The sequence below is a fragment of the Salvelinus namaycush genome, chromosome 19 (genome assembly GCF_016432855.1).
Source record: "Salvelinus namaycush isolate Seneca chromosome 19, SaNama_1.0, whole genome shotgun sequence".
NCBI lineage: Eukaryota > Metazoa > Chordata > Actinopteri > Salmoniformes > Salmonidae > Salvelinus > Salvelinus namaycush.
Window position 1 is genome coordinate 33325132 of NC_052325.1, and position 14073 is coordinate 33339204.

General features: G+C 43.7%; 1 protein-coding gene across 1 annotated transcript in view; it reads left to right on the forward strand.

The window, feature by feature from the left end:
• The window catches only part of LOC120063992 (anion exchange protein 3-like), a 50147-nt gene extending 37521 nt beyond the window's left edge, over nt 1-12626 (forward strand). The window contains exons 18-22 of the mRNA XM_039014303.1: nt 290-456; nt 2668-2921; nt 10347-10516; nt 11850-12023; nt 12546-12626. Coding sequence (XP_038870231.1) covers nt 290-456; nt 2668-2921; nt 10347-10516; nt 11850-12023; nt 12546-12626 — 846 coding nt within the window. The remainder of the gene's footprint in view (nt 1-289; nt 457-2667; nt 2922-10346; nt 10517-11849; nt 12024-12545) is intronic.
• Nucleotides 12627-14073: the final 1447 nt, after the last annotated feature.

The following is a 14073-nucleotide window of genomic DNA, read 5'->3' on the forward strand; positions in this document are numbered from 1 at the left end:
ACAAATGGCTTATAAGTTCGTTATTAATGCACATGAAAGTTTGCATGTTCCAGAAGGCATTTCTGCCCCCAAAAAAGTTTACGTTCAAATGGCTCACCTGTGAAGTAGTGACGCGCGACATACGCCTAGTTTCCTGAAACGAGTCACATATCTAAAGGCTCCACTACATCCCTGATAACTACATCCCTGATACACATTGAACATTTAAACAAAGTCACTCACAACAAACTCTCCTGTTCTTACTCGTTAAATTTTTTTTTTCTTGTTTCTGTTGCCTGTGATTTTACAGAAGCTGAATGTACCGTCTGGTTTCTCGGTCACGTCTCCTGACAAGCGGGGCTGGTTGATCAGTCCATTCGGTGACAAGAAGCCCTTTCCCTTGTGGATGATGGGGGCTTCGGTGGTGCCCGCCCTCCTTGTCTTCATCCTCATCTTCATGGAGACACAGATCACCTCGTAAGTGCTGCCTGTTGCTATGGTAACATGTGTCACTTTAGAAGTGAAGAGAGGGTCAATTACCATGGTTATGCCAGTCACATTTGTTAGTCTAGATAAAATAAAATGTTATTGGTCACGTACACATGATTAGCAGATGTTATTGTGAGTGTAGCGAAATGCTTGTGCTTCTTGTTCCGACTACCATGTAATCTAACAGTTCCACAACAACTACCTAATACACACTGATCTAAGTAAAGGAAGAAGAATATATATAAATGGATGAGCAAAGACAGAGTGGCATAGGTAAGATGCAATAGATGGTATAAAATACAGTATATACAAATAAGATGAGTAATGCAAGATATGTAAACATTATTAAAGTGACTAGTGATCCATTTATTAAAGTGGCCAATGATTTCAAGTCTGTATGTAGGCAGCAGCCTCTGTGTTAGTGATGGCTGTTTTTCAGTCTCTCGGTCCCAGCTTTGATGCACCTGTACTGACCTCGCCTTCTTGATGGTAAAGGGGTGAACAGGCAGTGGCTCGGGTGGTTGTTATCCTTGATGATCTTTTTGGCCTTCCTGTAACATCAGGTGCTGTAGGTGTCCTGGAGTGCAGGTAGTTTGCCCCTGGGGGATGCGTTGTGCAGACCGCACCACCCTCTGGAGAGCCTTGCGGTTGTGGGCGGTGCAGTTGCCGTACCAGGCGGTGATGCAGCCCGACAAGATGCTGTCAATTGTGCATCTGTAAAGGTTTGTGAGGGTTTTAGGTGCCAAGCCAAATTTCTTCAACCTCCTGAGGTTGAAAAGGCACTGTTGTACCTTCACCACACTGTCTGTGTGGTTGGACCATTTCAGTTTGTCAGTGATGTGTACGCCGAAGAACTTAAAACTGTCCACCTTCTCCACTGCTGTCCCGTCGATGTGGATAGGTGGGTGCTCCCTCTGAAGTTTCCTGAAGTCCATGATCATCTCCTTTGTTTTGTTGACGTTGAGTGAGAGGTTGTTTTGCTGACACCACACTCCTTGTGCTCTAACCTCCTCCTTGTAGGCTGTCTCGTCATTGTTGGTAATCAAACCTACTACTAGTGTGTCATCTGCAAACTTGAGGATTGAGTTGGAGGCGTGCATGGCCACGCAGTCATGAGTGAACTGGGAGTACAGGAGGGGGCTGAGCACACACCCTTGTGGGGCCCCAGTGTTGAGGATCAGCGAAGTGGAGATGTTGTTTCCTACCTTCACCACCTGGGGGCAGCCCGTTAGGAAGTCCAGGACCTAATTTCACAGGGCGGGGTTGAGACCCAGAGCCTCTAGCTTAAGCTTGGAGGGTACTATGGTGTTGAATGCTGAGCTATAGTCAATGAACAGCATTCTTACATAGGTATTCCTCTTGACCATATGGGATAGGGCAGTGTGCAGTGTTATGGCAGTGTTACGTCTGTGGACCTATTGGGGTGGTAAGCACATTGGAGTGGTTCTAGGGTGACAGGTAAGGTGGAGGTGATATGATCCTTGACCAGCTTCTCAAAGCACTTCATGATGACAGAAGTCGGTGCTACGGGGCGATAGTAATTTAGTTCAGTTACAGAACCAATGGTGGCCATCTTGAAGCATGTGGGGACAGCAGACTGGGATAGGGTGAGATTGAATACGTCCGTAAACACACCAGCCAGCTGGTCTGCACATGCTCTGAGGACACGGCTAGGGATGCCGTCTGGGCGATGAGGATATATGTTGTCTCATACGTGCTAGTTGGGTAACTATGGTGATATCAGTGTAGGGGTTGCTATCGAGAAATCAGTTATAGGTAGGATGATGTTGTGGAGCAAATCTATAAACAGAGTTGGAGGTACTGCAAGTTCAACAATGTCAACTATCAATTGGCTGCAGGCCATAATGATTAACCAACTGACATCTGTTCCTTCTCTGGCATTTACCAATCACATTGGAGTAGAGTGAAGATTACTGACTTTATATCACAGGCACAATACTAAACAAATAAGAACATGAAAATAGTGCTTGTTTCTACATGTGGTGACCTGAGCTGCATATATGTGCTGGGTGTTTACTTGTGTGTGTGAACATACATGTGATTTTGCACATATGTGTTTATGCATGTATGTGTAAACATGCATGTGGATGCATGTGTGAATGTATGTGTACAGGTGTGTGTGATTTACACCTGCCTTACCCCCCCTCTCTTTACTCTCCCCCCATCCTTCCATCCTAGACTAATCGTCAGCAAGAAGGAGCGTCGCCTGGTCAAGGGATCGGGCTTCCACCTGGACCTGCTGCTCATTGTCACGCTGGGCGCCATGTGCCCTCTGTTAGGCCTGCCCTGGCTCACAGCCACCACTGTGCGCTCTGTCACGCATGTCAACGCCCTTACTGTCATGAGCAAGGCCACGGCGCCTGGCGAGAAGCCTATGATCCAGGAGGTGAAGGAGCAGCGGGTGACGGGCCTGGTAGTTGCCGTGCTCGTGGGTGAGGAGGATGCTGTTTTTCTGGAAAGGATTGGATGTAGGCCCTGGTGTGATGTGAAGGAAGGTGTCATTGATAAAAATCTATTAAAATGTGCTTATAAAGCCCTTTTTACATCAGCAGATGTCACAAAGTGCTTATACAGAAACCCAGCCTCAAACCTCAAACAGCAAGCAATGCAAATGTAGAGGCACCGTGGCTATGAAAAACTCCCTATGAAGGCAGGAACCTAGGAAGAAACCTAGAGAGGAACCAGGCAATGAGGGGTGGCTAGTCCTCTTCTGGCTGTGCCGGGTGGAGATTATAAGAGTACATGGCCATTAAGGCCAGATCGTTTTTCAAGATGTTCATAAATGACCAGTAGGGTCAAATAATAATCACAGTGGTTGTAGAGGGTGCAACAGGTCAGCACCTCAGAACTAAATGTCAGTTGGCTTTTCATAGCCAAGCATTCAGAGGTCGAGACAGCAGGTGCGGTAGAGAGAGAGGGGGGGGGGGGAGAAAGAGAGAGAGAGGGTCGAACATAGTAGGTCTGGGACAAGATAGCACGTCCGGTGAACAGGTCAGAATTCCATAGTCGCAGGCAGAACAGTTGAAATTGGAGCAGCAGCACCACAAGGTAGCACGTTTGGTGAACAGGTTAGGGTTCCATAGCCACAGGCAAAACAGCAAAAACTGGATCAGCAGCACAACCAGGTGGACTGGGGACAGCCATGAGTCATCAGGCCAGGTAGTCCTGAGGCATGGTCCTAGGGCTCAGGTCCTCTGACAGAGAGACAGATAGAGAGATGTGAGAATTAGAGAGAGCATACTTAAGTTCACACAGGACACCAGATAAGACAGGAAAAATTCACGAGGTAGGACAGACTGACCCTTGCCTCCCAGCACATAGACTATTAGATACTGAAGGCTAAGACGGGGGGGGGGGGGCACACACTGTGGCCCTGTCCGACGATACCCCCAGACAGTTCCAACCAGGCAGGATATAACCCTACCCACTTAGCCAAAGCACAGTCCCACACCACTAGAGGGATATCAATAGACCACCAACTTACTACCCTGAGACAAGGCTGAGTATAGCCCACTAAGATCTTCTCCACCGCACAAGCCAGAGGGGCTGCAAAACCAGACAGGATGATCACGTCAGTGACTCAACCCACTCAAGTCGAGTATAGCGAAAAAGCGTTGCACGACATGACACACTCCTCCTAGGGACGGCATGGAAAACCACTAGTAAGCCAGTGACTTAGCCCCTAATAGGGTCAGAGGGAGAGAATCCCAGTGGAGAAAGGGGAGCCGGCCAGGCAGAGACAGCAAGGGCGGTTCGTCACTCCAGAACATTGCCGTTCACCTTCGCACCCCTTGGTCAGACTAAACTCAATCATAGGACCTACTGAAGAGATGAGTCTTCAGTAAAGACATAATGGTCGAGACCAAGTCTGTGTCTCTCACATGGATAGGCAGACCATTCAATTAACATGTAGCTCTATAGGAGAAAGCCCAGCCTCCAGCTGTTTTTTGCCATCATTGTAAGCCTGCCACACACACACTATACGATACATTTATTAAACATAAAAATGAGTGTGAGTTTGTCACAACCTGGCTCGCAGGAAGTGACAAAGAGCTCTTAGGGACCAGGCCACAAATAATGATATAATAATAATCAATAATTTTGCTCTTTACTTAGACATCTTACATATAAAACCTTATTTGTTCATAAAAAATGGTGAATAACTCACCACAGGTTAATGAGACACATAACTCTGCAATGTTGAGTTGTATTGGAGAGTCTCAGTCTTTTTCCACACACAGTCTGTGCCTGTATTTAGTTTTCATGCTAGTGAGGGCCGAGAATCCGGTCTCACATAGGTATGTGGTTGCAAAGGGCATCAGTGTCTTAAGCACGATTTGCCAAGGCAGGATACTCTGAGCGCAGTCCAATCCAGAAATCTGTCAGTGGCTTCTGATTCAGTTCAATTTTTCACAGAACAGCTTGTTGCAATTTCGATGAGGCTCTCTTGTTCAGATATCGGTAAGTGGACTGGAGGCAGGACATGAAAGGGATAACGAATCCAGTTGTTTGTGTCATCCGAGTTGGGAAAGTACCTGCGTAATTGTGAACACAACTCACTCAGGTGCTTCGCTATATCACATTTGACATTGGCCGTAAGCTTGGGTTCATTTGCACACAAAAAAACATACAACGATGGAAAGACCTGTGTGTGGTCCTTGTTAATGCAGACAGAGAAGAGCTCCAACTTCTTAATCATAGCCTCAATTTTGTTCCGCACATTGAATATAGTTGCAGAGAGTCCCTGTAATCCTAGTTCAGATCATTCAGGTGAGAAAAAACATCACCCAGATAGGCCAGTTGTGTGAGAAACACGTCATCATGCAAGCGGTCAGACAAGTGAAAATTATTAGAAAACTTTAAGCTCGTCTCTTAATAAATAAATAAAAACAGTGTCAATACTTTGCCTCTTGATAACCAGCACAGTATGTTGTAAAAGCGTTACATGGTCGCTGCCCATATCATTGCGTAGTGCAGAAAATACACAAGAGTTCACAGGCCTTGCTTTAGCAAAGTGAACGATTTTCACTGTAGTGTCCAAAACGTATTTCAAGCTGTCAAGCATTCCCTTGGCAGCAAGAGCCTCTCGGTGGATGCTGCAGTGTACCCAAGTTGCATCGGGAGCAACTGCTTGCACGCGCATTACCACTCCACTATTTCTCCCTGTCATGGCTTTTGTGCCATCAGTACCAACACATATTGACCACCAAAGTCCATTTTATGTCACAAAGCTGTCCAGTACTTAAAAAATATCCTCTCTTGTTGTCCTGGTTTCCAGTGGTTTGCAGAAGAGGATGTCTTCCTTAATTGACCCCCCATAAACGTAACGGACATATACCAGGAGCTGTGCCAGGCCCACCACGTCTGTTGACTCATCCAGCTGTAATGCATAGCATTCACTGGCTTATATGCAAAGCAGTAATTGTTTCAAAACATCTCCTGCCATGTCACTGATGCGTCGTGAAACAGTGTTGTTTGATGAAGATATTGTCTGTATAGTTTTTGTTGGCCTTTTACCTCAGCATTGTCCCAACCATATCCTCGGCAGCAGGAAGAATTAAGTCCTCCACAAAAATATATATTTTTTTATTTGGCGTACCCCCGACGGCATTACCCCAGTTTGGGAATACCTGGTGTAGACCAATTAGGGTTTCCAATCTCTCAAAAAGAATGTTGTGCCCGATGGTGTCAAAAGCGGAACTAAGGTCTAGGAGCACAAGGACAGATGCAGAGCCTTGGTCTGACGCCATTAAAAGGTAATTTACCACTTTCACGAGTGCAGTCTCAAACCAGACTGGAGCGTTTCGTATACATTATTTGTCTTCAGGACGGCAGTAGCTTTTTCTAACATTTTTGAGAGGATTGGGGGGTTTGGCTTGAGTCTTTATTACTGCCACTTTTAGTGAGTTTGGTACACATCCAGAGGATAGGGAGACGTTTATTATGTTCAACATAGGAGGGCCAAAGCACAGGAAGTAGCTCTTTCAGTAGTTTAGTTGGAATAGGATCCATTAGGCAGCTGGAAGGTTTAGAGGCCATGACTATATTTGTGAATGTGTCAAGAGATACAGGATTAAAAGACTTGAGTGTCTCCATTGATCTTAGGTCCTGGCAGTTCTGTGCAGACTCTGGACAACTGAATTTTTGGGAAATATGCAGATTCAAAGAGGAGTCTGTAATTTGCTTTCTAATGATCATGATCTTTTCATCAAAGAAGTTCATGAATTCATCACTGCTGAAGTGAAGGCCATCCTCTCTTGGGGAATGCTGCTTTTTAGTATAAAAAAATGCTTTTGATTGTTTTTATTCTTCTCAATTAGGTTGGAAAAATATGCTAATCGTGCAGCAGTGAAGGCTCTACGATATTGCATGGTACTGTATTTCCAAGATAGTCGGAAGTCAGTTTGGTGGAGCGCCATTTCCATTCCAATTTTCTGGAATCAAATTTATTTATAAAGCCCTTCTTACATCAGCTGATGTCATCAGCAATGCAGGTGTAGAAGCTTGGTGGCTTGGATAAACTCCCTAGAAGGCCAGAACCTAGGAAGAAACCTAGAGGAACCAGACTATGAGGGGTGGCCAGTACTCTTCTGGCTGTGCCGGGTGGAGATTATAACAGAACATGGCCAAGATGTTCAAATGTTCATAGATGACCAGCAGGGTCAAATAATAATAGTCACAGTGGTTGTAGAGGGTGCAACAGGTCAGCACCTCAGGAGAAAATGTCAGTTGGCTTTTCTTAGCCAATCATTCAGAGTATCTCTACCGCTCCTGCTGTCTCTAGAGAGTTGAAAACAGCAGGTCTGGGACAAGGTAGCACGTCCGGTGAACAGATCTGGGTTCCATAGCCGCAGGCAGAACAGTTGAAACTGGAGCAGCAGCACGACCAGGTGGACTGGGGGCAGCAAGGAGTCATCAGGCCAGGTAGTCCTGAGGCATGGTCCTAGGGCTCAGGTCCTCCGAGAGAGAGAGAAAAAATAGAGAATTAGAGAGAGCATACTTAAATTCACACAGGACACCGGATAAGACAGGAGAAATACTCCAGATACACCAGACTGACCCTAGCCCCCGACACAAACTATGGCAGCATAAAAACTGGAGGCTGAGACAGGAGGGGTCAGGAGACACTGTGGCCCTGTCCGAGGAAGCTTGCTTCAGGGTTCGGGTATTTTCTTTATACCAGGGAGCTAATTTCTTGTGACAAATGTTTTTGGTTTTTAAAAGGTGTGACTGCATCTACGGTAATAGACAAGGTTAAATTTAAGTTAGGTGGTTAACCTCTCTGGGATATGTGGGACGCTGAAAATGCAGAGCGCCAAATTCAAATAAATTACTATAAAAATGTAACTTTCATGAAATCACACATGCAATACACCAAATTAAAGCTACACTTGTTGTGAATCCAGCCAACGTGTCAGATTTCAAAAAGGCACTCCCAGGAATCCCAGTTCCACAATAAATGTTTGATTTGTTCGATAAAGTCCATAATTTATGTCCAAATACCTCCTTTTTGTTTGCGCATTTAGTACACAATCCAAACTCACGAGGCGCGGGCAGGTCCAGGCAAATGTTCAGACGAAAAGACATATTACAGTTCGTAGAAACATGTCAAACGAAGTATAGAATCAATCTTTAGGATGTTTTTATCATAAATATTCAATAATGTTCCAAACGGAGAATTCCTTTGTCTGTAGAAATGCAATGGAACACAGGTCGCTCTCACGTGAGCGCGCGTGACCAGCTCATGGCACTCTGCCAGACCCCTGACTCAAAGAGCCCTCAATCCCCCCTCCTTCACAGTAGAAGCATCAAACAAGGTTCTAAAGACTGTGACATCTAGTGGAAGCCTTAGGAAGTGCAATATGACCCCATAGACACTGTATATTCAATAGGCAAAGAGTTGAAAAACTACAAACCTCAGATTTCCCACTTCCTGGTTGGATTTTTTCTCAGGTTTTTGCCTGCCATATGAGTTCTGTTACACTCACAGACATCAGTCAAACAGTTTTAGAAACTTCAGAGTGTTTTCTATCCAAATCTATTAATTATATGCATATATTAGCAACTGGGCCTGAGTAGCAGGCAGTTTACTCTGGGCACCTTATTCATCCAAGCTACTCAATACTGCCCCCCAGTCCCAAAGAAGTTAACAGATTTTTTTACTCTACGTCTTTGGATAGGTGGAGGGAGTCTGGAAGGGCATCTAGGAATCTTTTGGTTGTCCGAGAATTTATAGCACAGCTTCTGATAATCCTTGGTTGGGGTCTGATCAGATTATTTGTTGCGATTGCAAACATAATAAGATATTGGTCCTAAAGTCCAGGATTATGAGGAAAAACGTTTAGAGCCACAATATTTATTCCAAGGGACAAAAGTAGATCCAGAGTATGACTGTTGCAATGCGTAGGTCCGGAGACATGTTGGACAAAACCCACTGAGTCGAGAAAGGCTCCAAAAGCATTTTGTAGTGGGTTTGTGGACTTTTCCATGTGAATATTGAAGTCACCACAAATGTGAATATTATCTGCAATGACTACAAGGTCCGATAGGAATTCAGGGAACTCAGTGAGGAACGCTGTATATGGGCCAGTAATCCTGTAAAGAGTAGCTATAAAAAGTGGTTTTGTAGACTGCATAGATTTTATGACTAGAATCTCAAAAGACGAAGATGCAGTCATTTTTTAATTTTTTTATTGACATTTGTTGTCGTAAATCTTAGCAACACCTCCGCATTTGCGGGATGCATTGGGGATATGGTCACTAGTGTATCCCAGAGTATCTTGTAAGGTGTACTGCACTGTTGCACTCAGAAATGTAACATGGACAGCAAACTAAGAAATAGGAAAATAAACAGTCAATGGTTGATACTATATTCTAATACCAGTGGTGTAGTTTATCTGTGTATATAGCTTTCTCTGTGGTTAAACCTGCAGTGGCTTGCGAAAGTATTCACCCCCCTTGGCATTTTTCCTATTTTGTTGCCTTACAACCTGGAATTAAAATAGATTTTTGGGGGGTTTGCTTCATTTGATTTATTGTGAAACAAACAAGATATAACACAAAAAAAATGAAAAGTTGAGCGTGCATAACTATTCACCCCCCCGAAGTCAATACTTTGTAGACACCTTTTGCAGCAAATACAGCTGCAAGTCTCTTTCACATATTTTTTAATAACCGATCCCTGATCTGTACTTCTCCACAACTTTGTCCCTGACCTGTTTGGAGAGGTCCTTGGTCTTAATGGTGCCGCTGCTTGATGCTGCCCCTTGCTTAGTGGTGTTGCAGACCCTGGGGCCTTTCAGAACAGGTGTATATATTGAGATCATGTGACAGATCATGTGACACTTAGATTGCACAAAGGTTTACTAATTATGTGACTTCTGAAGGTAATTGGTTGCACCAGATCTTACTTAGGGGCTTCATAACAAAGGGGTTGAATATATATGCACGCACCACTTTTCATTTTAATTTTTTTTATAATTTTTTAAAACAAGTCATTTTTTTCATTTCACTTCACCAATTTGGACTATTTTGTGTATGTCCATTGCATGAAATCCAAATAAAAAAATATATTTAAATTACAGGTTGTTAAGCAACAAAATAGGAACAACGCCAAGGGGAATGAATGCTTTTGCAAGGTACTGTAACAGACCTTGTATTTACGTTCTTGTTTGGTGTTACACCAGAACTAATCACTCGTGGACAGACTACTTAAATATAACCAGATTTGAGTTCCGGGTTAACCGAGATTACAGCTGAACTGGCTCCGTCGATCTGAATTCAACCAACCTACAGATCCCCATGCGACCTGGATCTCACATATTTGACCTTTCACCTTTGACTTGTGTTTTCCTAAGGCATGTCTATCGTGATGACGGACGTGCTCCGTAACATCCCACTGGCCGTGCTGTTCGGGATCTTCCTCTACATGGGCGTCACGTCGATCACCGGCATCCAGCTCTATGAGCGCATCACACTCATGTTCACGCCCGCCAAGCACCACCCCGACCACATATACGTGACCAAGGTGAGCCCAATAGCAGAATATGATGGAGAGTCTACTCGACCTCTGTTTTTGTTATAGATTTGTGCCCAAACTATTTTGGTATCCTGGTTTTGCATGTTTGTTTGTGCATGATGTCGGACTTGAGTGGGATTGTGTGTGTCGACTTACTTTGCAATCAAATGATAAAAGGATGAAGTTGACCATAGACATTGATCTAATGTCAATATTGCAATAGGTATGTTTTTGATCCGTGTCTAGTCAGGTGCAGGCTGTCAATGTTAGTGAAAGACAGAAGGGGATCCACCCACTAGATGGAGCTCAATCCATCTAATTCTATATATATTTTTTACCTTTATTAAACTAGGCAAGCCAGTTAAGAACAAATTCTTACTTACAATGACAGCCTATCAGGGAACAGTGGGTTAACTGCCTTGTTCAGGGGCAGAATGACAGATGTTTACCATGTCAGCTCAGGGATTTGATCCAGCAACCTTTTGGTTACTAGCCCAACACTAACCACTAGGCTACATGCTGCCCCGCTGTATAATAATTTCCATAGGTAGGGTAGCAAATCTTAACTCGGTGACAGGATGGGGTTGAATTATGTCAGAGTCAAAGACAGTTATATAACATGTATTTACATTGAGTGTACAAAAAACATTAAGAACACCTGCTCTTTTCATGACATAGACTGATCAGGTAAATCCAGGTGAAAGCTATGATCCTTTATTGATGTCACTTGTTAAATCCACTTCAATCAGTGTAGATGAAGGGGAGGAGACAGGTTAAAGAAGGATTTTTAAGCCTTGAGGCAATTGAGACATGGATTGTGTATGTGTGCCATTCAGAGGTTGAATGGGCAAGACTAAATATTTTTCCCTTCGAACGGAGTATGGTAGTAGGTGCCACGCGCCCTGGTTTGAGTGTGTCAAGAACTGCAACTCTGCTGGGTTTTTCACAATCAACAGTTTCCTGTGTGTATGAAGAATGGTCCACCACACAAAGGACATCCAGACAAATTGACACAATTTTGAGAAGCATTGGAGTCAACATGGGCCAGCATCCCTGTGGAATGCTTTCGACACCTTGTAGAGTCCATGCCCCGACAAATGTGTTCCTAATGTTTTGTACACTCAGTGTCTGTCTGTCTCATCTCTGAACAGTATGTGTTAATTGTCCTGCCCAGAACATTATTCCTAAACAAATGAATATAAAATATGAATTCAATTTATTTCAATTATGTGTAACGCTGTACTTAAAGTCTGCAGGCATGATGCATTGTAAGACTTCTCATAAGCATAAGCAGTATAACCCCATTTACATTTGTGTGTGTGTGTGTGTGCGTGGGCCACAGGTGAAGACGTGGCGTATGAACATGTTCACCATCATCCAGCTGGCCTGCATCGTGCTACTGTGGGTGGTCAAGTCGACCGTGGCCTCACTCGCCTTCCCCTTTATCCTCATCATGACCGTGCCGCTCCGCCGCATCATCCTCTCCCGGATCTTTGAGGAGCGTGAGCTTCAGGCGGTAGGTGGACATTCCTGGAATTCTCTGAATTCAGGCACAATCATATGGTCCAGGCAACATTGGGTCACACGTTACAAATAATAACACGGATGTCCTGTATTCGCAAGGGGATTTTTGTTTATTTGTGAAATGTGCATGCTACACAGTACTTTAATTCAGTTAACAATACAATTTTAAAATGTTTTTCTCCTCGAAGTCAAGTTTCTAAACCACATGATCTTAATGAAAAGAGGATGCAGGGGTCCTGGAGAACGGACTTGATCAAACCACAGAGGATAATAGTGTGTGTGTGTGTGTGTGTGTGTGTGTGTGTGTGTGTGTGAGAGACAATGACAGAATTGTGGGTTAGATTCCTGGGACCAGCCACATGTAAAATGTATGCACGCATGACTGTAAATCGCTTTGGATTAAAATGTCTGCTAAATGGCTATTATTCTATTATTGTTTCACTATATTGGCCAAAGCATCAAGACACTATGAATGAAGATTTTGATGACATCCCAACATCTCTCACTCTTACAGCTCGACGGGGACAATGAGGACTCCCCCAACTTTGACGAGGATGGTCGGGACGAGTATAATGAGATTCACATGCTTGTGTAGACACGTCACACGGGTAGGCCCAATAGGCTCTCTCCATCTTCCAAGGCTCTCTCGATCTTCCAATCACGAGCATGCTTCTTGTTACGTCTGGGAGCTGTGTCTTGAAAACGCTCAGATGATGGTAGGATTTTCGTCCAACAGAGAAACCTTATGTATATATACTGTATATACATATATTATATTCAAATTCTGCTGTACTTTGATCTAAAAATAATGTAAAGGAATAACCCCACTATTATAATTTGTTTCTGTTTTTCCTGCTGCAACATAGTTTTTTCTCTCAGAGGTCAGTAGCTCTACTGCCCTACTGTTGCTGTGCGTGTCAGGAATCCTCAAGTGCGTGACATGGACATTGCACCTTTTAAACACAGACCAATAATTCAAAAACACTCGTCCCCAATCAAACCCTGGACATGGGTTCTTCCTCTTACTTTTAACGGTCAAGCTCTCTACAGGTTCCGGGCGTAAGTGCAATGACAACAACCCCAAGTACTCCAGTAGGTTGGTTTTCCCTCCCAGTGTTGGAGTCCCATTTATTTGGGGCAAAGGTGGAATGAACACTGGTTGTATGACAGCCACACTGGTTTCACTGGGAGCCAATACTCCACTGCCTCCTCAGCATAACTGCCTTTTTACCCTTCTTCGTACTGTAGCCGTTATCAGTGGAATTCAATGACGACGTTAACCAAACAGGAAGTTCGGCATTCCCTTTTTATTTATTTTCACTGTGTGCACTCCCTTTAGTTGTGTGCTCCTCACAGGATACGTTCACCTTTGACCTTTGTGATTCACCTGCACTGACACACCAGTTCCCTGGTCCAATAACAGGAGAAGATACATTCGTTGGTCCCCTCTCAATGCAGATCTCCCTGAAACAAAGGATTACATGTGTTTTGGAGTGATGTTACTTTATAAGGTATATTCTGCGCAACAGCCCAATCCAATGATTGTGGATGCATACAAGTAAACACATTGAGATCTGCTGACCTTGAACATGTTTACATTTTTCTTTTGTATATTTGTGACCTTACCAAATTAAATGTTAGCCTACCTATTTACTTTAGTTTGTTGTTAGTTGCCAAAATGATATGAAGCGATATTGACATATGGGATGCATTCTAAATGCCTGTTAGTTGGAGGAATTTGCAATTATTAACATTATTCAAAACCTTTGTCAAAGTCACTGGAATTATGCCACAGGTATCAAAATCAATGTATAGCACCACTGTCATTGTGTACTTCCATGTTCTGTAAGCAACTGTTGGATGTGAAGGGTACTATAGCATCAGGTAAAACTAACCTTTGGAAAGCAAATAGATCATTGATCATTGGTTTTGTGTCCCTGTTGTGTACACAAATCATTCAAGGAAATATTTAAAATTATACACACAGGTGGTTCAGAAGTGATTATATACAACTTGGCATGTGTTTAACATGTACAGTGATT